The 22,688-nt window shown below is 40.0% G+C and overlaps 1 protein-coding gene across 1 annotated transcript in view; it reads right to left on the bottom strand.

Annotated features, from left to right (window-relative positions):
• Positions 1 to 19,703: 19,703 nt before the first annotated feature.
• The window catches only part of MYOD1 (myogenic differentiation 1), a gene marked incomplete at its 5' end in the record, with an annotated part of 5,281 nt that continues 2,296 nt past the window's right edge, over positions 19,704 to 22,688 (bottom strand). Inside the window, 2 exons of the mRNA XM_072421585.1 lie at positions 19,704 to 20,604; positions 21,296 to 21,374. Of these exons, the coding sequence (XP_072277686.1) occupies positions 20,366 to 20,604; positions 21,296 to 21,374 (318 nt within the window). The remainder of the gene's footprint in view (positions 20,605 to 21,295; positions 21,375 to 22,688) is intronic.

Here is a 22,688-nt window from a genome sequence, read left to right as displayed (position 1 = left end):
ATGTCGCTGCACCTTTTTCATGTTTTCCCTTGGAGGCCATGTCACTTTCTTCCAGTGATCCTGCTTTGCTCTTCTATCCCACAAGCAGATGAAACACGGGAACTTTGTGTATTCACTCAAATCTCGTTGGGTGTGGCGAGAGGTGGATGGCGGTCAAGCTGACCAATAGATGCTCGTCTGGAGTAGAGGTGGCAGTACTTTGGATCGAAGTACTTGGATTATGGTGGAATGGGTGCCAAGATGTGTTGCGGTCAGTTAGACGGGTGCCCTGCTCAGGGGCATAGTTCAACACTGCCCGGAGTGAGGTAAATTCACCGTATTCAAAGAAGTCTGTCTGTTATTTTCAAGATAGGCTTATAAATTGAACGCGTTTCTCGGACCTGAGTCCACTTCTTCAGGAACAAATTAAGACTATAATTTCAAATTTGGTTGATGTAATCTTTTAAATATATTTGTTTATAGTTTGTATTTATAGCTATTTGCAACACTTACTTCTATCTTCACATTTCCCAGCAATAGCGCAAAGGCCAAAGGCAGCCAACACCTTCTTTTCCTAGTTGTTATAGAATGCAGTACCAGCTTATTAAACTAGTATGAAAGACTGTTAAGAAACTTCCATTATCCATTATTAATTGATTACTCCATTACTCATAGCCTATTGTGATGCCCTATCTTCTCTCTGTGTGGTATTCCTCATTGTTTTTAACCAAATCACCATTGCATTTATATTTATCTTTTTCTCCAATAAATAAAATTCTATGTGTGTGACCACCATACCATTGTCCATTAAATCACCAAGTAGCTCTATACGTGGTTTCAATCTCACCTTTAGGAGAGTTTCAATATAGCACTTAGTTTTCCATCATTTTTCAAACAAACAAAAAGAGGACATAAGGTTACAACTTGCCTCCACATATATTCAACATTTATCACCTCAGAAAAGATTACATCAACCATATTTGTAATTATAGGCTTAATTTGTTCCTGAAGAAGCGGACCTACAACTGAGAAACGCGTCAAACCTATACACCTATCCTGAAAATAACAGACCAACTTCTTTGAATACCTACTTGGTTTTATGGAATTTAACTTTTTTAAAGTTGTATTTTTTGTTGAATAAATTATTGAACTTTTATTAATGTTGAGTTTGGTATACAAAATGCCTTTACAGTCCCATGGGGATTGACCAACCCCAAAGAAAATAGAGAACATTTGATACTAATATTTGCTATATAAATGCATTTTGTCTACTATACCCATATAGATGTTTAATTAGGGGAAATGCTGCTATTGCTTCCTCTGATCCCCTTCCCCAGCTACATTTGGTGACAAATATGTTTAGACACAGCAATTCAAGTTTATTCATTTACATTACCGGTTTACAAAATGACATGCATTTTTACATTTTTGTCTTTTCAGACATGTTCCCACTGCTCCCTAGCAGATATAGTGATAAAAAATATGTTCAAGGAATTAAAAATAAGTGGAAAATGCAAATTTACCATCAAAATTAAGGTACTCAAAATATCAATGCTCATCTCTTTACAGAACTTAGGGTAATGTTTCTCACATTACTCTGTAGTTATTTTCTATTCAGAGTAGATATTTCTAACAAATGTTTATTATTTCTTTACATCATTTTGCCATTTTCTGTTAAGGAAGAAAAGCATGTCAAAATCCCTGAATAAATTTAGGATCTCAGGATCTTCTGGATCTCCAAGTTCCCAAATAATTAGGTCATGAGTACCACACCTCTAGGTAATTTTACAATGCTATGGCTTAAATGGTAATGGAAAAACATTTTCAAATATATTAAAAACAGTTACAAAAACAGCACTAAAACATATAGACATGTGCCATGTCAGCATGCATCCATACTCAATCAAATGGTACATGTCCCAGAAAATTCCAGACAACTTCCAGTTGTCCCTTTTGGAAAATTCTGTGACTATTTTCCTCCTTTCTGGATCAAGGGTCTTTCTATCCCATTGCGGGAGACTGTGGTCCCCATCCCCATTGTTTGCACCTTTGTGCCAGGTTTAGTAGCACCCAACTGTTGACATTACATATTTAAAAAATGTTGTCCACTTTTGCGTTTCAAATAATATTTATGTGATATGAGTCATATGTATACTTAGATGTTTGTAAAGTACCTTACTACATGTTTATTTGTATCATATCTCTAGTGCACTCAAGTTACTGGTGATCTGTACATATATAAAAGATCCCTGATGAAGCAGAGTTTCTCTGCGAATCGCGTCGGATTGCATAAGATCTGTAACAATATCATAACAGGTCTGAACCTTTGTCCTGATGAAATTTTTTTATCTTAGGGTCTATGAAACACACCTACCATATTGCCTTAGGTGGTGTGAATTTAGACCTGTTTTTATATATGTTGATTTAGATATTTGTTTCATATTTGGTATTATAATAAAAACTGTTGTTTTTTTTTAATTTACCTACAGTGTATGTGAACTGCCTTCAAAGTCCCACTTTTGTAGTTGGTTAAATGTCTTTTTCCCACTGGGATGTCGGCAGTTTTATTTATATTTAATATGCCTGAGATGGACCTATGCATTGCTATGAATAAAGTTGTGAGAATGAAGGTACATATAAAGAATGTAGGTAAGTAGAATATAACTGTAATGTACTCACCCAGCCAGCATGGAGACTGCTGCAGCAGACAGCATGGCCGGGGCTTCCACCGCTCTGCTCGCAGCGTGTCTCCTTTCACTGGCGGAGTGATCCGTTTTGACCAAATTACTGTTCTGCTGAATGGCACCCCCAGCATCCCTGCAGCCATGCACAGTACTGCATGCACCCTCAACAGTCCTGCAGGCGTGCACAGCACAGCCCAAGGGTCCTGCTGTAAGAGACATGCACGCTAGTATGCGCGCCTCTTGTAACCCTCATAGGCAGCCAGCAAGTGTAGTTCAAATTCCCTGCAGCCAAATCAACCACAGGGGATTAATTATTCAGTATGTTTCCTCCTATCCAATAGCGCCAGGTGGCGCAATGTGATTGGGCACTCTACCCATTTAATGAGACCCTGTCATTAGCACCCTTGCCTGTTATATTGGATTACCATTTTGACCTCTGTTGTCTTCCTCTGTGTTTTGTCATCAGCTCGGACTTATTACCAGTAGCAACCCGGTCTGAATATTGACCATGCATAAACTCTTCCTACCCTGACTTCGGATTGTCCCTGACTACGCCTTCTGCCTTGTCCTTTTGTACTTCGCTTATCTGATTGATCTATTGTGCTTGACCTTGGCCTGTACCTGGATTACGGAATAAAGTCTGTTGAAAGTATTCCCTGGAGTTATTTGTGATTTGTGTGCCCAGGCGCATTACAGAAACAAGGTTTAGGCTCAATGTCTCTTTGGCAAGAGATGCAAATTACTGGTTACAGGCCACTTGGATGTCAGGTGTCTGAGCAGGTGCTTGTTCAGAAGTTTAGTTTTCATTGTAATTTAATTAAATCCATATCTATAGTAAAACCTAATCCTATAAGTATGCAAATAAAGTGCCCAAACACCCTCACATTTCCATTTTCTGTAAATTGTATGCTGACCCAGAGTTAACCTAAACTAAACAGAGTAACTCTATCAACACTACATATTCCCAATACCTTGTCCATGTGTGTGTACATATGTAGGGTTATATATACAGAAGATAGAATACATATCAAGTGGAAACACAAACAGGGCACCTGGGCAATTTAGGTCCTCCTCCTAAAGAGGGTTGGTATTGACGGCATAGTGTACCAATTAGTAATGGAACAGGAATAGGGAACTCTGGAAACCATCTTTAGTCCAGTCAGCCTAGCGCGCATGATAATGAATTCCTATATCTATATATTAATCCACCCAGACCCTATAAAAAAACTAAAAATAGTGAAATACACTGGATGTTAAATCACCAGTACTGTACATTTGATGGCGTGGTACCTTTGATGGGAATGGCACTGGTCTGTGTGGTGTTCATCCATCTGGCCTGTAGATGTCACTGTTCTAGTTGTTTACTCCTTAACTCCTTACTATCTATATTGGTGTTATTGTTGGTTCCTGCCCTGCTCTGCTCTGAAGATATACTGCAGACAGCGCTCATGTATATAGTTGGTGAATTCTGTAAATAAACCTGGTTTAAGTTACCCTGCCTTCTTTATTACTGGACACAACATATTTGGCGACGGTGATGTCTCTAACCCTAACCCTAACCCTTCTATCTTTCCAGCAACCTTTTCTTCCATACCCAGGTGAGCCTACACACTGCATTTTACTGCTTGGATTCGGGTGAGAATTATATACTTGCCGCTAATCAGGAGTCCTTACCTAATGCTGGAAAACGTGCTTTGCTTATTCACTGCCTGGGAGCGGAAGGACAGCGTATGTTCTACACGTTACCTGTAGCAGGTGAATCTTATCGTTCATCTCTCACTGCGCTAAAAAACTTATTTGTGCCTAAAGTAAATGTGGATACAGAAAGATATAAATTGTGGACAGCATGCTGCCGCATCCACAATACTCCATAATGCAGCGTTGGGAGAGCTGGCTGTGATTTTGGTGCTTTAACAGAGGAAATGATGAGACCAACTTGTGGAAAAAACAAATTCAGCCCGTATTAAAGAGAGATTACTTCTGGAACACGATTTAACCCTTGCAAAGGCTAATACAATTTCAAGTCAAAGTGAAACTGCTGTGGCAGAGGCAAAAATCCTCATCCAGGGGACTACTGGTCCTATACAGGCGGTGAATTCGGAATCTACTTCTCCTTAGACATTCACTCTGAATTTACCTGAACTGCAGAGCTGTACATACACATAACATATAACATATAAGTATTGCTTCAGGTGTGGTTCCACATAACACATGGCTAACTATGCTGCATGCCCTGCAACGGGCGCACAATGCCGCAAATGTATGAAAACCGGACACTTTGCAAAAATCTGCCGTAATTCTGCTGCTAGACAGGTTCAGGAAGTTACTGCTCCAGAGGTTACTGTCCTAAGTGTGGATAAAAATGACATTTTCAGTCCGGATAAACTTTTATGCATTGTTACTATTGCTACGACTAATGAGAGCCATTCTATTACCCCGATGCTTGATACAGGTTTGTTGTTTCTATACTACCTGAGGATATGTGTACTTACTGGCGAGTTATCTAAGAGACCTCTGCTCGGTTACATTTCAATCAGCTGAATTCTTCATTGTAAAGGAAGGCTCAGCTATACCGGGCAGAGATCTTTTCGCTGCAATAAACCTACAATTAGTGGACGGCCTTATCACAACTGCTTCATATTCTAACCTACAACCAGTGTCCAGTGTTCCATCACGTATAACGCATTAAGCTGAGCAAAGAACTTTGTACACAGAATTAAAGTGCGTCACAAGTTCAGGCGTTTACCTTTCTCTGTCAGAGAAGCCGTTTCCCAAGAACTTAATAAACTACTAGAGCAAGACGTGATTGAGCAAGTTGATGCATCAGAATGGGTTTCTCCTATTGTGGTGACCATGAAGAAAACCGGAGCTATAAGACTGTGTGTTGACCCAATAAAGCTGTTATTATTGATAGTCACCCCTTGCCACATATTGAGGAAGTCTTTTCAGAACTCAGAGGAGATAACTTCTTTTCTACTTTGGATCTTCAATGCGCATATCATCAAGTTTTGCTGGATGAGGAAAGTGGAGATCTCACAGCATTTATTACTCATGAAGGTTTGTTCCGTTTCAAGCGTGTTCCTTATGGCCTGGCTTCTGCACCTAGTTGTTTTCTGATGTGTTTAATTCTCAGTAATGTATCTGGTGTTATCTGATGACATCATTGTATATGGACAAACTCTGGATCTTCATGACAAGTACCTTCACATTCTTTGAAATCTCATTGAATCTGCAGGAATGAAACTGAGTACTTCTAAATGCTGTTTTGGACAAACCCAATTGTCGTTTCTGGGTCACATTATATCACAACAGGGACTATTGCCGGATCCTGACCATGTGACAGGTGTGATACAGGTACCTGCGCCATCTGATTTCCAGGCCCTGCGTTCTTTCTTAGGCCTTACTTCATGGTTTTCACAATTTATTCCCAATTATGCTTCAGTTGTGGAACCGATGGGAGCTTTGCTACGAGGAAATACCAGCTTGGTCTGGTCAGAAATTGCTCAGCATAGTTTGGACGCAGCTCATCATGAACAGTCCGGCACTAACATTGTTTTATCCTTCTCTACTTACTATTGGTACCACTGAGGCTTCAGACTATGGCCTGGGTGCTGTCCTTACACAATGCCATGCAGATCAGGTAGGGAAAACTCGCTTTTGCATCCAGAACACTTTCAGAGGCAGAACGTAAATATTCTACTGTTAGAAAAGAAGCCCTAGTGTGTGTTTGGGCTACAGCAAAATGGAGAACATACCTGTGGGGATGACAGTTTATGTTGCGGACTGAGCATAGCCCTTTAAGCACACTGCTAACCTCAAAGGGATTGGGACGAGCAGGTATGCGTATCGTCAGGTTTGCAGAATGTTGCAGCTGATTGTTTGTCACGGGGTCCCTGCAGCTCCTAGTGTACCGGATGAGAATGTTGAAGTTGTGGCATTCACTGATATTGAGGCAATTACAGAGTCTGAGTTCAAACAAGCTTGTGTTTGTGTCTGTACGGGGCATGAAAGAGACATTCTACAAAGCAAATGGCCAAATTCAGCAACTAAACTGAGCCCGGTCCTACAACCTTACTACAGGCTTAGATATTTTGTTGTCCGTGGATCCCATCGGTTGCTGGTCCCACAGTCTATGAGAAAGCGCCTTATACGACTTGCTCATGAGAGTCACCAAGGAATTGCACAAAGCAACGACTACATGGATTGTACTGGTGGCCAGGCATGGATGCCCAAGTACTAACTGCAATTCAGTCCTTTGTTACTTGTCAGAGTCATGAAAAATCTGCTGTAACCCATAGGCCACCGCTTCAGCCAGTGCCATTCCCTGATTCTGCTTGGGAAAAGCTTGGTATTGATATTGTGGGTCCTGTTTCAGTGGCCCCTGTGGACTGTCACGTTGCCATAACATTGATGGATTACTACAGTAAATGGCCAGAAATTGCCTTTGTTTTAAATGTCACCTCTGCTACTGTCATTACTTTTCTCTCCACAGTCTTCAGCAGGGAAGGTAACCCAAAGGACCTGGTGTCGGACAATGGGCCCCAATTTGTATCATCAGAGTTTGAATATTTCCTGTGAGAGAGAAATATTGTGCAGAGGAAAGCTTCTAATACCCCCAAGCAAATGGAGAGATTCAACAAAAGCCTTAAAGAAGCTCTTCAGACTGCAAATCTTACAGATAATTCTTAGAAAGTCTTTACTACAGACTTCTTACGGAGCAACTGCACATGCAACTACTCAAGCATCGCCCGCTGAACTGCTACATGGCAGACATATGCGCACTAAACTTCATGTTGCTGACATACAACTTCCACAACGTCCAGTGACTCTGAGATCATAAGTTGCTAAGACTGGTAAAGTGCAGCAAGATAAAAGTAAGACTTATACTGATCTGAAACGCAGTGCTAGAGAAGTTCACTTTCAGCCCGGATCTCTAGTTAGAGTTAGGAAACCTGAAGTACAGAAACAAGGACAATCCAAATTCTCTAATCTGCTTAGAGTGACAAGGCAACGAGGACCTTACACCTATGAACTGTCTGATGGACCGATATGGAATGCCAGTCGTCTTGCACCTGTTAGGCACGACTTTTCAGATGCTTCACTTGATGAAGGATCTTTTCATATTACGAGGATGTGATGTAGTTAACTTGCCCAGTACTGTTTGTGTTATAGTTTCACATTTTATGTTACTTGCATTCTGTTACATATTTAAAAAAAAAAACAAGCTTCTGTACGAGGGGAGATGTGGTGTTCTTCCATCTGGCCTGTTCTAGTTAGTTTACTACTTAAGACAATCTATATTGGTGTTATTGTTGGTTCCTGCCCAGCTCTGAAGATATACTGCAGACACCGCTCATGTATATAGTTGGTGAATCTGGTAAATAAACCTGGTTTAAGTTACCCTGCCTCCTTCATTACTGGACACAACAGTCTGTTATAAACTAGTCACTCCTAAAATGTAATCATGAGTTCAAATCTTGTAGGACCATTGCATGTCATTCTGTATCTCCCTCACCCCCACAAACGCATCATACATTTGATGTTTTCATTTAGCTAAAAAGATGGTTTGTACAGTGGCACAAGTTGTATCTAGTTGATTTGCTAAAAAAGTTCACTGTTCTTACCCCATCATTTCTCATTTTTGCAGTAACAAGTTTGTACAGTAGTACCCTGGGACTTATATTTAGGCGACATGTTGTATTTCTGTCACTGCTCTGAAGCCCTCCTTACATCCAAAGAAACGCATTACTTTTTGGGTATTGTTAATTTAGCAATAAACATATAAAGGGCAGTGGTGCCAAGCATGAGGGTGGTAGGGGACAGGTGATTTGGCTCTTCAATCATTCACAGTGCAAGCTTTAGTACAGGAATGTCTGCCATTTCTTTATTGTGGTTCTGCCTAACAGCGAGTTGAAGGGGTCATAAGAGGGTGATCCAGCACAGGAATAAGGTCAACTCAAACCATCTTCTTCTTCTTGTTTTTTGGACATTGATAATCCATTTTCTGGTGAGCCATGAATGGGTTACTTCTAGTTTCTTACATATTAAACCCTTCACACTCTCTGAAGTGGTCCACAGGGAGAAGTTTAAAGAATTATTTCAGTTTTGTATATTGGAACTTTGATGGAGGACTTGAAACAGGGAGAGGATGAAGGCATTGCATGCACTGATGCTGAACCCTTAATTCCCCTGAGGGGAAAAAAAAACAAGTAGGAATGTGCCAGAGTTAGGGCCCAGTCCTTCACAAGCCATTAGAGCTATGAATGGGTGGAGTGGGGGGAATAAAGTTGCACTGCAGCAACCTTTGGGAAGAATGTGCAGGGTGCCTCAAAAACCCCAAAGTTTTTGGAGTCCTTCAAAGACGCCACCTGTACACCTCCTCCCGCTTGCTTGGGTTGTTTGCAGAATCTCCATTATCAGCATGCCACCTTTTAACTCACCTTCTCTTGTCCAGCTGTTGCTTGCTTGGTGGACTTGCAGCTCCAACGGAAACTGCAAAAAACAAAACAAAAAACTGTCTGATTTGGGACATTTGTACTTGCTAAAGCAATTGTGACAGTAACAGAAAGCTATCACAGACCATGTAATAGCAGGCTCTCCTCCTTCTTTATGTCTCCATCCATGGGACACAAAAAGTGTCAGAAAAGGAGAGTTTGTTCATTAGGAGGAAGGGGGGGATGCTAATAGTAAGGACAGGAATCCTTAATTAGTTGGAGAAAAGACAAGGACAAATAACTGATTCACTGAATACACAATCACACTTCTAAAGACCAGGGGACTAGCAATACCTCAAACTTCCGCTTCAGAGGGACTTCACCAGAATCTAGCTAAACTGACACATATAGGCAGATACAAATCTTAAATACAATCTGATATAATCCAGGAGTTGTGTAGCTAGATGATTTTACTATATTTCCTAGATTCCTCAAGATCACCTGTAAACTGGAATCAGCAATAGAACCTCGGTCACTGCCTAGGGACACACAAACCAGGCACACGTTGCTACCACCTGCAATTTGTCCACACATTGGGCTGCTAGGCAGCCATACACAGAAACACAGGTCTACACTGATCATTCCCATACACACATCTTACATAGATTAGTAACAGATGTACAGCTGAACATCAGGCAATGGAAGTACAATGCAGCTATGCACACACAATGATGCACAGTCTGTGTAGGAGTTATGGGAGTCAGTATTCAGAAGACCAACCTATTCATTTATATTTAATATTCCAAAGGTGGAACAGAGCATGCAAAATATCTACATTGAAAATGTACAAACAAATAAGGAAATAATAGACAGATGGGATTTTGGCTTTGCTATAAAATTAAAAAGAAATGAAAAGCAAAATAATTTTAAAATGCATTTATAATAAATTCTTTAAAAGTAAAAGCTTTAATTTTTCTACAACTAATATTTTATGTTTCCTGAGATGATTGACTAAGTGGTAGCCAAGTTTTTTCTGCTTGTTCAGAGAACAATTTTGATTGAGGTGACAACTGGTTGGCTTATTTAGGTAAGTCTCAGCCGATCGTCACCTGTACTGTGAGCCTATCATATGCTAAGCCTGACATCTACAGGTAAATAATTATATTTTATGTTTTTATATTATAACCACTCGAAAGGTGTTCTATTCTTCACAAACCCCTGTCATTTTCCATGTGTGGACGAGCCAGAGGACAGTTGTGTTGCCTGATTCACATAAATCAGGGTCCTCAGCGTTGGTCACATTAAAACCATTGATCATTACAGGGTGCGGCCCCTTTTATATCCAGGCTACAAAGTCTAAATGCCAGAACTCATCCACAGCCAATGTTGATTCTGATGCAATGTCTGATCAGTGTGAAGATGTTATGAAAGTTTGAGGTCCACGTGTGAAGCATGAAGTGAAGACAAGTAATGCCAGAATAGTGAATGGCGGGAAGCACGGTTCAAGCAACCTAGGATTGCAGCAGTCTGTCCAGTGGGCTAAGCAGCAGAGATGGCAAAGCTGTGGTTTGGCTGTACAGACACCCTACAGAGAAGCAAAGAAGGGGCAGCAGAGGCACCTGTTATACCACAGCATGCTCAGCCCTTAGAGACCAAAAAACTAAAAGAGAATCTGCAGCAAAGTGATAGTTACCAGCAGCCAGGTGCACTCAACTCACCTTTGCATGCAATACCTTTTTGGAAGGGTGACCAACCAACTTCCAGTCTGATAAGCAGTCAGAGATGAGGGTGATGGTCACTCCGCACAAATCGCTGCAGCTTTATCTATCCCTTGTGGATGATGAACATCCCAGTCCTCTGTGGGGTCTTTGTAAATAAGTGGCACACAGGACCCTCTTTTTGGCCACTGGCTGACGAGCCTTATGTGGGCATCACTATTCTTTTTAATACCATGGGTGTGGGAATCCATAGATTGACAGAAGTATTATTAGGTGGGTGTCTGATGTTAGAGGCAACAGGGAGAAGAATGTGGTTTATTATTATTTATGAACCACAAGCCATATCAAAAAGAGTTCATTTGTTCAATGGTGTGATAAGTGATTGGTCTATTTGTTTCTGTTTGGGGGCTGCTAAGCATACATGGGTGGGAGACTAAACTCGAGCGTTCTAGAGAACTAGCATGTACAGGAACAATTACAAACTCTCCAGCAGAGGCAGATAGAAAAGCTGAAATTTTAAGAATGTCAAGAGGAACATCACTTCTCTCTTGAAAAGATTGTCAGCTAATAAGGGAATGAATAAATAAAACCTGTATCTTAAACCGGTGGTTGCCAACCTTTGGGAATCTATGGATCACTACACTTATGAGCTCCAGACTGTCCATGGAAAGAAACCCCCCAAAGTGACGTCATGATGCCAGAACCCGTCCAGAGACACAAACCGCCCTAAGCCTGCGATCCATATGGGAGACATTGCCCACAGCTCTGGCCAGTGCGCCCCCCCCCCCCCCCCGAGTGGGGTCCTTCTCCTGACCCCGCTGGCTGGTACACCGGCTAGAACCGCTGAGCACCAAAATTTTCTACTGGTTGGCAACCGATGTCATAAACTGCAGAAAAAATGAAATCTCTCTACTCTGAAGGATTGGTGGCAGGGGAAAAATTGTTCAGCAAAATCAGTGAACAAATACATAAAATCTGAGGAATTACCTCTGCAACTGGGACTTTTAGGGCTAATGAATATTGATTACAATAATATAATTTCAAACAAAAATTTTATTTAACATCAATAAAACAGACATCAATTAAAACTTTAAAAAATGGGAAGCAAATATTGTCAAACATTCCTGTCCGGGTAACCTCAACAAAAATTGTTACCCTGTTGGTTCGACACGCAGAGTGTATCCGCTTCTTCAGGAACAGAAAAGACAGGACAAGAACATCTGAAAACAAAATAATTTCACTAACACTCATCTAATTGTACCAATTCTGAAACATATCAAAAATGTACTTTCTTTGTATTGTGATGTACCTGATACATGCAGCACATAGGACCCATCTTGCAGGTGAGGATACTCAGGGAAAGTGACTTTAGGGCTATTTTCAATCAGCAATTATTTCCAATGTCTAATAATAGTAAAAAGAGAGAACTGACTCTTTTATTACAATGTATATGCTTTATATGATTATAGTGCCCAAAAGTTTACCACAGTGTATATAGATGTGTATGTCTAAAGAAAAATTATTTTATTTTCCAATTAAGACACTTTTCAAATTGCTTATGTCTATTAATCTAGTCATTGACCCATTGATAACACTTGTACACACCGTGTTTAAACACCCATCAAAAACAGTGCCGCCATTTTCGCTTTTAAATATAAATCTTTTTAGTGGAAGCTCTTATCCATATAATACACCTTAGAGGCGCACCATATCCATATAGTCCTTAAATCACCAGATTAACCTACAAGCTTGTTACTTGCCAATATGTAGTTCAAAATAGCTATCATCCTATTTATGTTTCCATTTGAATCTCCGGATGTCCATGTATAAACTCTGATCTGCAAGATCAATCATTGCTTTCTATAAAAATCCACCCAAACCCTGCAATTCAAATCTTGTACAAAGGCTCCACTGAGATATACTTTTACATTTCCACATTGGAAGCTAGGTTTGTGCTGGGATTCCTCTGTATTGAATAGGTCCCTGGAATGGAAGTGATGTTGGTGCAGGGACGGATCAATCAATATGTCCTGCAGACAGCTGGAGAGAGGAGGCGTGCAGGTATCAGGTGCATGTCGCTGCCTCTCCTACAATCACTGGCTACCATTTCATCTAATGGGCAAAGGAAAAAAACCACAACTTCTATGCCGGATCAAATCCGCAGCTCCACCAAAAAGTCTTATTGTATGGGGAGAGGAGGAAAGTATTCTCTTCATACAAAGCAGCAACACCTTAGACAATTATGGGTTTTTGTTTCCTCGCCACAGTGCCATCTTCTCCTATTTGGAACGTAACGCTGCTACCGCTGCGTTTATTGTGATTAGGAATTAATATTTTAAGGAAAAAATGGACGAAAGCTTTTAGTTCAACTAAAATGGAAGTATGTATACAAGCATGTAAATATCCATTATAAAACAGTCCTTAGTGATTTGCCGGGTATTTAGTTGAGGCACAAAATTTGCTCATAACAAGAAGCTCATTAATTAATTATTTCAATATATAAGGAATTATTGATGACCATAATTGTACTTCCACATAAGAAAGTACATTTGTACAGAAAATATAAATAATCAACAATTTTTTAAACAATAAATGATTTCAATTTTCTTTTTTCTCTTTATAATTTAAGGAACTGTTATCTCTCAAGACACATCATTTATTCAGATTAATTAAAGCATTCATAAAGCTGTTTAAACCAAGTACCTAATATTACACCAATTATATTTATTGACATATATCAATATAAATATTCTTCACATGATTATTTATTGAATCATATCTATGTGTCTCTAATTACATTAGTGGGTCTATAGCAGGGGTCAGCAACCTTTTGAGTCGGAAGAGTCAAAAATTACAATTTACAAAATTTCAAAGTTTTTAAAGAGCCACAAAATGTTTTCTTGCCAACAATAAATAGTACTCGCATAAATAAAGTTTTTTGATAAAAAAAAACTAATCTATTTATTCATAAGAAAAAATATCTATTTATTCATATATAAGTAGTGTTTTTCACAACAAATTAGATATAAGATATATATAATATATATATATGGCATACGACGCGTGTCACGGGGGAGGGGTGCTGTGAAAAGCGAGTACAAGGGGCTGAGAGATAGAATCGGTGCCTAATCCTCGTTAATCGATTCAGAACGATTTTGAAATTTTTTTTTGTTGATAAAATAAATAATATTTGCGTATGGAACTAAAGGGCCGCAGCTTCACATCCAAAGAGCCGCATGTGGCTTGCGAGCCGCAGGTTGCCGACCCCTGGTCTAGAGGAATGGCTGGAAGCTTAAGATTTCATTGAGGAGATAAATCCATTTTGCTTCTTTTTGTAAAATGCAACGATCCCAATTGCCTCCTCTGGGGCCCTCCACTACCTGCTCTAGAGCCAAGAATTTTACTTCCTCAGTATTCAGATTGTGTCTTGTTGCCATGTGGTGAACATCTTTCCATTTTTTATGGCATATATGTACGCTCATAAATTCATTTTCTAATCTCTCTTTTCGTCTTCCCAACATAATAATGACCACAGCTGCAAAAAGCAAGGTGGAAAATTTCTTTGTTTGAGATTAGGATGGATTTTCACAGTTATCTTTATCATATCATTTTTTCTATAAATCCAAGAACATTGTCTACGTAATCCGCAGAGGGAAGTACCCATTCTTGTTTTGTACATTTTCTTTCTCAGGTTTGTAGTGACTATATACTAATTTATCCTTCAGCGAAGGCAATATCTTGAATGTTATTTGAGGATACACGTTGATATGTTTTTTCAAGACTGGATTAGAAGTGAGAATTGGCCAAAATTACCCACAAATGTTTCTTAATATATTATGTTGTTCTGAATATTCTGTAATTGTTCTCACTTGTTCAGCTTGTTTCATGGATTTATTGGTTGCAAATAATGTTTCCGTTCTCCCTCATTGTTTTACTCCGTTATAAGCTTTCTTAGGGGTAGTTTTCTTATCACCCCTTAAAGCAGAATCAGTAATGTAGATGCAATTTCTTAGTTTGAAAGAGACAATGGGATTTTAGGGACATTTAGGGATATGTGTTAATGGGTCTCATGAGCTTTTACATGAATCTTATGCAGGAATTCCAGAGGTTGTAAGTGCAATGTTGCTTTATGTTGAAAATAGACTTAGATAAAGAAAGGATGGCCCAGTTTTTGGACCCAACTCCAGCTCCTGACACAAATAATTTAGACTTTCCTCCTTTGAAAGCAGACATAACGGTGAAAAAGGTCAAAATGTCCATTGACAAATTGCACAGAAAGAAGGCAATAGGTCCTGATAGCACAACTCCAAAATTTTATATGGACTTTAAAGATATAGTAGCTCCTATCCTCATGGATGATTATAAAAGCTGTCTGAAAATACATCTGATGCCTTGATTCATGAGAGTGTCATTAGTAGTCTTGCAGTCATAGAGCAAAGAGCCTACCGATATAAATAAATACAAACAAAAAAATATATTTTCTAGCTTTTCCTTGCTCATCACTGCTGGTGAGTTGGTTGGTAGTGAAAGGAAGGAACATCTCTGTCATCTCAATAAGGGAGATCTTATAGAGATGCAAAGTCTTTGGGTATGATAATTATGTTGCAGTCTCGATCAGGCTCAAGCCTTCGACAAAGTGGACCATGACTACTTATGGAAACTTTTGTTAAAAGTTGGCATTCCAGAGCTATTTCTCGATTTAAAAACTTTGCACAGAGAGCTTTCCCCTCAACAATGAATGGCAAGGCAACACGTGTAGGGTAGAGGCATATGTACATCTTCTCTATAGATCCTTTTCTGAGATTCCAGGGGGTGATAATTCCCAATAACCCTCCTCTGACTATGGTAGCATATGCCGATGATGTGACTGCTGTGATATCCACTCCTCGTGAGGCCGCCATGTTATCTGCAGCTATAGGAAATTGCACCCAAGCTTCAGGGTCACTTATTAACCTGAAAAAGAGAAAAGCTCTCTGGACTTTACAAGGTGAACCTGACTTTCAATTTCTTGACCTCAAAACCTTCCTGGAAATTTATAGTACTAGTATTTACAACAAACAGACAAACAAGACTAAGGGGCTTTATGAACCAACCTCCATCCTATTGAAGTTTCAAAACTAGAAGATGTATCCAATCCATTGTCCAGAAAACCCAGAAGTCAACATTTTTCCCCCTAACCCTAGCATTACTTACCTTCAAACCCAAGGAATAGCGAGGGGCCACAAAATGTGCTTCCTCCTACGCTATGCAGAAATTGTTGTACGGATATGGACTTTAAAGAGGCCAAGGACCTACAAAAGAGACTGGAACAAGGTTACTCCAAGAAATTGCTAAAACGCTCAGACCAGAATGTTAGAGGCCTACTCAGACATAACCTTTTTTTCCTGGCACGCCTCCTACCAGCACACCATATGGGTCAACTCCACCCCTTTGACCCCCCAGGACTTACCTATCAAGGTTAAAAAAAAAAACCTCATCTACTCCATATTCTTTTTCATGTCCCTGCTCCAGGACCACTCACCTATTCCTGGATCCTCTTCATTAGGTCAGGTACGGGGATGGCACCGCTGCTTGCCGTGTTTCTGAATCTTGGCGCAGATTTTGTTTTAACTGCACATGCACAGGTTCTGGATGCATGTGCGGTTGAAATTACCAGCGTCCGACATCTGTTGGCGCTAATTTTACATTTGAATTACAGGTTTCCTTGGAAAAGCTTGGTTAGATTGGGAGGTAAAATTGCTAATGGGAAATACAAATTTCAGTGTTGGAAAACTGCAAACTATCTTTCTTTGTGTTGGTGATCTTTTGCAAGAACTGCTATCTGCTAGGCTCTTGAGCATGATTTTCCAATTTTTGTGGGGGTGCAGGGTAAATGCAATTACAGGAGGTCTGACTTACCAGCAGAGAAGGTGGTGCGGGTATGGTAAATCCTGGAATACTTTTTGACTTCTAATTTTTAAAAAGTCAATCTGGAATACTTAAACTTAACTGTTTGTTATTTGTGGGTAGGAAACCAAGAAAAATGCAAGTGCTTTTATTTATTTTTTTATACATGTCTTGTGTCTATTTTAAGTCTATTGTAGTGAGTATTGCAAAGATTGTCATTTGTTTCACAGTTAAATGATTCTATTAAGTATTTGGTAAAATGTTTTAAATTCTGTCTGTTTTTTACAATATGAATGTCCATACATACAGAGTAAGAACAGAAATTGAGAATTTCGCCCAGTATGCAGAAGATGTAATGCTTTACAGTCTTGTATTTTCATGCAAACAACAAATGCAGCAAATGTAATTATTATCATTCAGCGTGTGAAGCATCAGAAGTCATTCTATGCAATGGCAATTGTTTATTGGGGTAATGTATGTTATCAGCCTTTATTATGGTGACACAACTATGGACTCTGTACAGCGCTGCGTAATATGATGGCGCTATATAAATACTGTATAATAATAATAATAATAATTATGGTTGTGCTTTTATTTAATGGCCTATAATAGACTTCAACTGAACTGCGACATCTGCTGGTGGAAAGGAAAACTACATCCACGCCAAGCAGAATATCGGCCAGTATGTCTCCACCTAGTGGAGTCACTGAGACTTGCAATGATAGCTTTCAGGGTATACACCTGTGCTGTTAGGTAAAGAAATTGATATTGATATAGATATGGGAGATCCTCTGTATATATTTTCACTTATCTTACTCAGTATCTAGAAAAGATGTTGCTTTTCTAATGTGTTTTCACCACTGCTGTGTTTTTTATAAAAAACTTCTTGGCTAAAATGTTAAGGTTTTTTTCAATCAGAATTATTTGGTAGAAGGTTGAACTACCTTATGGACAGTATTTTTACCAACTTTTTTTTCATGAGGACTACACATCCCCAGCAGCCATTAGGAGGGGTTTTCACCATTCCTGATAAGGTATCTCAAGAGCGGCAGAACAAATATAGCTGATGACCCGGGGCAGATCCAGGTACTATGGTAAAGAAAATTGTACCACTGGCTCAAGAGGTTGCTTTGTTTTACCTAAAATTTAAATCACTTTTGGTAGCTTAAATCTCTTAGGATATCACCCGCCTGGCATATTAAAATATTGTAAATGTTTCCAAAATGTATTCCATAGAGGAATTAATGAACAAATACAAATGGCCCCCATGTCCCGCAGCAGGAATTGACTTGTCTGGTAATGAGTTGCCTTTGCACATGCAGACAAGTCGTAATTGGTAACAATAGAAAAATATGCCAAATTTACTGGCCAGTGACCCGTGTCATTCACCCCACCAATGTATGAAGATAATTATTATTATTACACAGTATTTATGTAGTGCGGACATATTAAGCAGAGCTGTACAAAGTCCATAGTCATGTCATTCTGGCCTTTGCTGCACTGGGTCCCAGGTTGGAATCTCAGCCAGGACTTTATCTGCATGGAGTTTGCAGGTACTCCCTGTGTTTGTGTGGGTTTCCCCCAGGAACACCTCAGAGGAGCTCACAATCTAATGTCCCACCATAGTCATTTGTCATTAACACAGTCTAATAGGGGAAGCCAATTTAACTAACTGCATATTTTTGGAATGTGGGAGGAAAACCCACACAGACACGGGGAGAACCTGCAAACTCCATGCGGATAAAGTCCTGGCCAAGATTCCAACCTGGGACCCAACGCTGAGCCACCTGAGCCACCGTGCTGCCCATCATGGCAAACATACAAAGATGGATGAAGCCATCCCAAATATTCCTCTACAACTGTTTTATTTATAATCATCTGTAATATTTTATTGAATATAGCATTGAATAGAGAAAATAGCAGCTAACATGGATTAGACCCAACTGGCCAGTAAAAAGAACGGGTAAACAAAAGTCAGGTTAGCAGATGGAAGCAGCTGTGCTCCAATAATCAATCACTGACACAACAAGCCCAGGTGAAGGTGGTGTTAGCACCCTGTGAGGTTGGAGATGATATATAGTAAAGGAAATGGGAGTCTTATAAGGCCCCATTGACCCCACTGTGGGGCTTCCTGAGTGGTTGAGGCTTAGCTGGATACAAATGCATCGGTTGATCATGATGGAGCCAGTAAAGTCCAATCTCAGCTGGTACGAATAGAAAGAGGGAATTTACCAAAAGCATTTCCTAATAACTGTAACTGACAAGGAGTGTCTCTGCTAGCTGTTTGTTCCATCACGAGCCTTAGTTACCTCTGACAACCTATTTCCTAGGACTAAGTCAAAATTAGGTGGGGTAGAAGGAGAATGTCCTGAAATACAGAATAAAATGACCAGAAAAGCCTAAATAAAAGAATGTATGTTCTGGGATGGCCAAATCAGTGACCTAAACCCAACTGAGATTCTGTGGCTGAACCGGAAGTCAGCTATAGCTTCAAAGAATCCCAGTGACATTAATAGACCGTAATGGTTTTCTGCATAGTAATCATAGTGCAAGGATAAAGCAACATGCCATTGGTGCCCTATGTGTGTACAGGAAATGATAGAACTATTGGAACTTTTACATGTCATAGATTCTCATGTTTTCACGCTGGGCCTGTGTAGATCATTGTCATTTAGTATTTATATCATTTATTGTATAATACTCCATATATACACAGATTACTATTCTAGATCCCTATATATACCCAAATCAGTATTCTAATACTCCATATATACACAGATTACTATTCTAGATCCCTATATATACCCAAATCAGTATTCTAATACTCCATATATACACAGGCTTCACCTTCTGCTTTGTAATGTTATACAGTGCTTGTGCTTTACTACTCTTCCTCATTTAGGTGAAAGCACACAAAAATGGTGCCTGTCAAGCCCTGTAAATCAGGATTTTCAGCTGTAAGCAGATACTGGAAGGGGTAAAATCTCGAATCTATACCACACTGCAGACAGAACTGTTTATTTATGAATATACATGGCTGCATACATTAGGGAAAAGTACACTGATCCAACTAAAATCTGATTGGCTGCTCTAGTATACTTGAATTTTTAATGGAACTACAGTGAGTCTTCCAGTTGGGACCCAGTGTTTCTGTATCTTTAGAGGACGACAATGTGGAGCCCCAGGGTCGGATAGCAGCTGCTGACACGGAATGACAAATGGTGACACACTTATAAATAACATTCTTTATTTAGAATACTATGGAAGTCATCCCTGGCATTCACACCGTATAAATATATAAAGTTAGCATTTGGCACAACACAACGAAGCAATATTAAATATCTCCCCCTGTACGGGGCAGCTCTTATGTACAATAATATATAAAAAAAAATCTTATAAAAGTGGTCCATAACTCGTCCTCTCTCAGTAATCATCCCATGAGAGGCTGGCATGTATGGGCTGAGTATAAAGTAGGGTACACCCAACATACACTATCACCCTGGTCTGAATGTAATAATAACAAAACGTCTCATAGAAAAGGTCCATGGTTGTCAATTAAATCTGCGCTGGCCCCTGGAATTGGCGAGAAGTGTGCTTATCCTGTACAGTGCAGACTCTCCTGGGAAATAAATATAAAGGCCAGTGGGGGGCGCAGCAGATCACCTTATAAGACCTGATAGATGGAGGTACCACTGTCCTTGGGGATCTGTGTGCAGCTGTTAGGGGATGGGATCGTGTTGCTCCTATCACTCAGTGTCTCCCCCTCCAGGGGTGAGCAGGGACTGCCATCGCTTTCCACAGATGCTAGAACAGAACAACTTGTGTTTTCTGTTGAAATTCTCTCCACAATACTAGACAAGCAGTCTAAACTAGAGACAACAGAATTCTTTCCGGGCCTTGTGTCTAAAAAGAACAAAAAAGCATAATACTTGTTATCAGTAGGCAAACACTGACTACCTCACACCATAAAGATGATCACTGATATGCCTCCAATATGCATGAATACTTCCAGATACATAGACAGAGTTAAGCACTGAATAGATATATGGCCTGATTATAAAGAATAAATATTATACACACACAGCACAATAAAGGTTCTTAGAAAAGTAGTTTAAAGTTAATTAGAAGTTGATTATTATTATGATCATCATTAGTAGGAGATTAGAATAAAGAATAATTGGCCACACATTTATTCGAATAGGCGTCCTGGTACGCTGCTCCTCAATTGGTGACCCTAACGCCTGGTATGAGGGAATATTTAAAGTTTGGACTGGATGTCAGGCTGAGCCACTAAGTGGTATGTATAAAATATATCTCTTAGGGTGAACATTACATTATGGTAATTGCAATGTATATACCGATGTTTGTGTATGATTGAAGGTCCCAATGTGTTGTGAAGAAGCAGATCAGTAAAACTTGTTGAAAAACATTATGGGACCAATCCTGACAGACAGACGGAGGGACGGACGGACGGATGGATAGGCAGATAGACCAATGGACGGACGGATAGGCAGATAGACCAATGGACGGACGGATAGACAGACGGATAGGCAGATGGATAGACAGATGGATAGACAGACAGACAGATAATTACCATTGTTGTCAGAATAGTAGTTGCTATCATAGCTGTTCCTCCTCCTGCTGGCACGCTGGGAAGGTTCATTGTAGTCTATCTGTGAAGAAGAATCACGCTGATCACCATGTGCAACTTTTGTCCTTTCTGTCCAAGTGAGTGGTAGGATCTGACCAAGTTTATGGCTGACTAATCAAACATTTTTCTATCTGTGATAGGATTCCAAAAGTGAAAATATTTCCTGCATTATCAGTACATTATCATTATTATATGATCTGCACCAATATATCAGGGGATGACAGTCTCATTGTTAAAAATGTAATATGATTTTATAATAGGCAGCATTATTAAAACATGAACTTTGTTCAACCTATTTGAGATTTTCAAACCAATTCAATTTGCCAACCCCTGTACTTTACCATAATTTATGCCAATACTATACCCTAAATCATACCCTATGCCAAAAACGTCCACCATACATCATACCCTATAGAAAATCCACTTCTCTGCATTATACCCCTAGGCAAACTCTTTACATCACATCTTTTTGCTAAAGTTGCGTACACACACTCAAATATTGTGGCTGGAACGTTAGATCTTTCATGATGATTACCAGCAACAAAAGACTGACAGATGGAAGAAACGAGCATTGTACACACATCACCGTTCTGTTCAATGGAGAGGGGAAGTAGCACCTGGCTGTGCCCTCTTTTATTGTGGTTGTCCCTCATCTGTTGTTCATGGATCGGTCAGGCAATGGGCGTTGGGTGACCTCTGTAAATGTTACATTCTTGCCTGAGATAAGCCAAACCCTAAATCTTTTACCTTACATCAAATCTCTATTGATGGTAGAAGAGTAGGCATAGTGTGGCGAGGCAGCAAGGGCTGGAGAGAGGAATGATGGAGGGTGCCGAGTTTGGAGGTAAAAAGGGTTACATACCCTTAAATATCCTGGTGCCTTGTTACATATACTTTGTATAATGCCTCCTTCTAAACATCAGTGCCCTGCTAACTTTATCCATGTCATGATTTACTATTCCTTACTTTCTGGCCCAGCTGCCCTTTTGCCTCCTAATCTTTTAGTTCCTCATGCCTCCCTCCATGCTAGAGAGTCTTCTCCCACCCTACCCTGTCTATCTCATACTGCCTCATGCCTCCCCTATGCCCTGGTGCCCCTGTCTATCTCATACTGCCTCATGCCTCCCCTATGCCCTGGTGTCCCTGTCTATCTCATACTGCCTCATGCCTCCCCTATGCCCTGGTGCCCCTGTCTATCTCATACTGCCTCATGCCTCCCCTATGCCCTGCTGCCAATGTCTCATATTGCCTCATGCCTTCCCTATGCCCTGGTGCCCATGTCTATCTCATACTGCCTCATGCCTCCCCTATGCCCTGGTGCCCAAGTCTCATACTG

The sequence above is a fragment of the Pyxicephalus adspersus genome, chromosome 9 (genome assembly GCF_032062135.1).
Source record: "Pyxicephalus adspersus chromosome 9, UCB_Pads_2.0, whole genome shotgun sequence".
Classification (NCBI taxonomy): domain Eukaryota; kingdom Metazoa; phylum Chordata; class Amphibia; order Anura; family Pyxicephalidae; genus Pyxicephalus; species Pyxicephalus adspersus.
The sequence above is the reverse complement of the archived record's forward strand: the minus strand, read 5'-3'. Positions and strand labels throughout refer to the sequence as shown.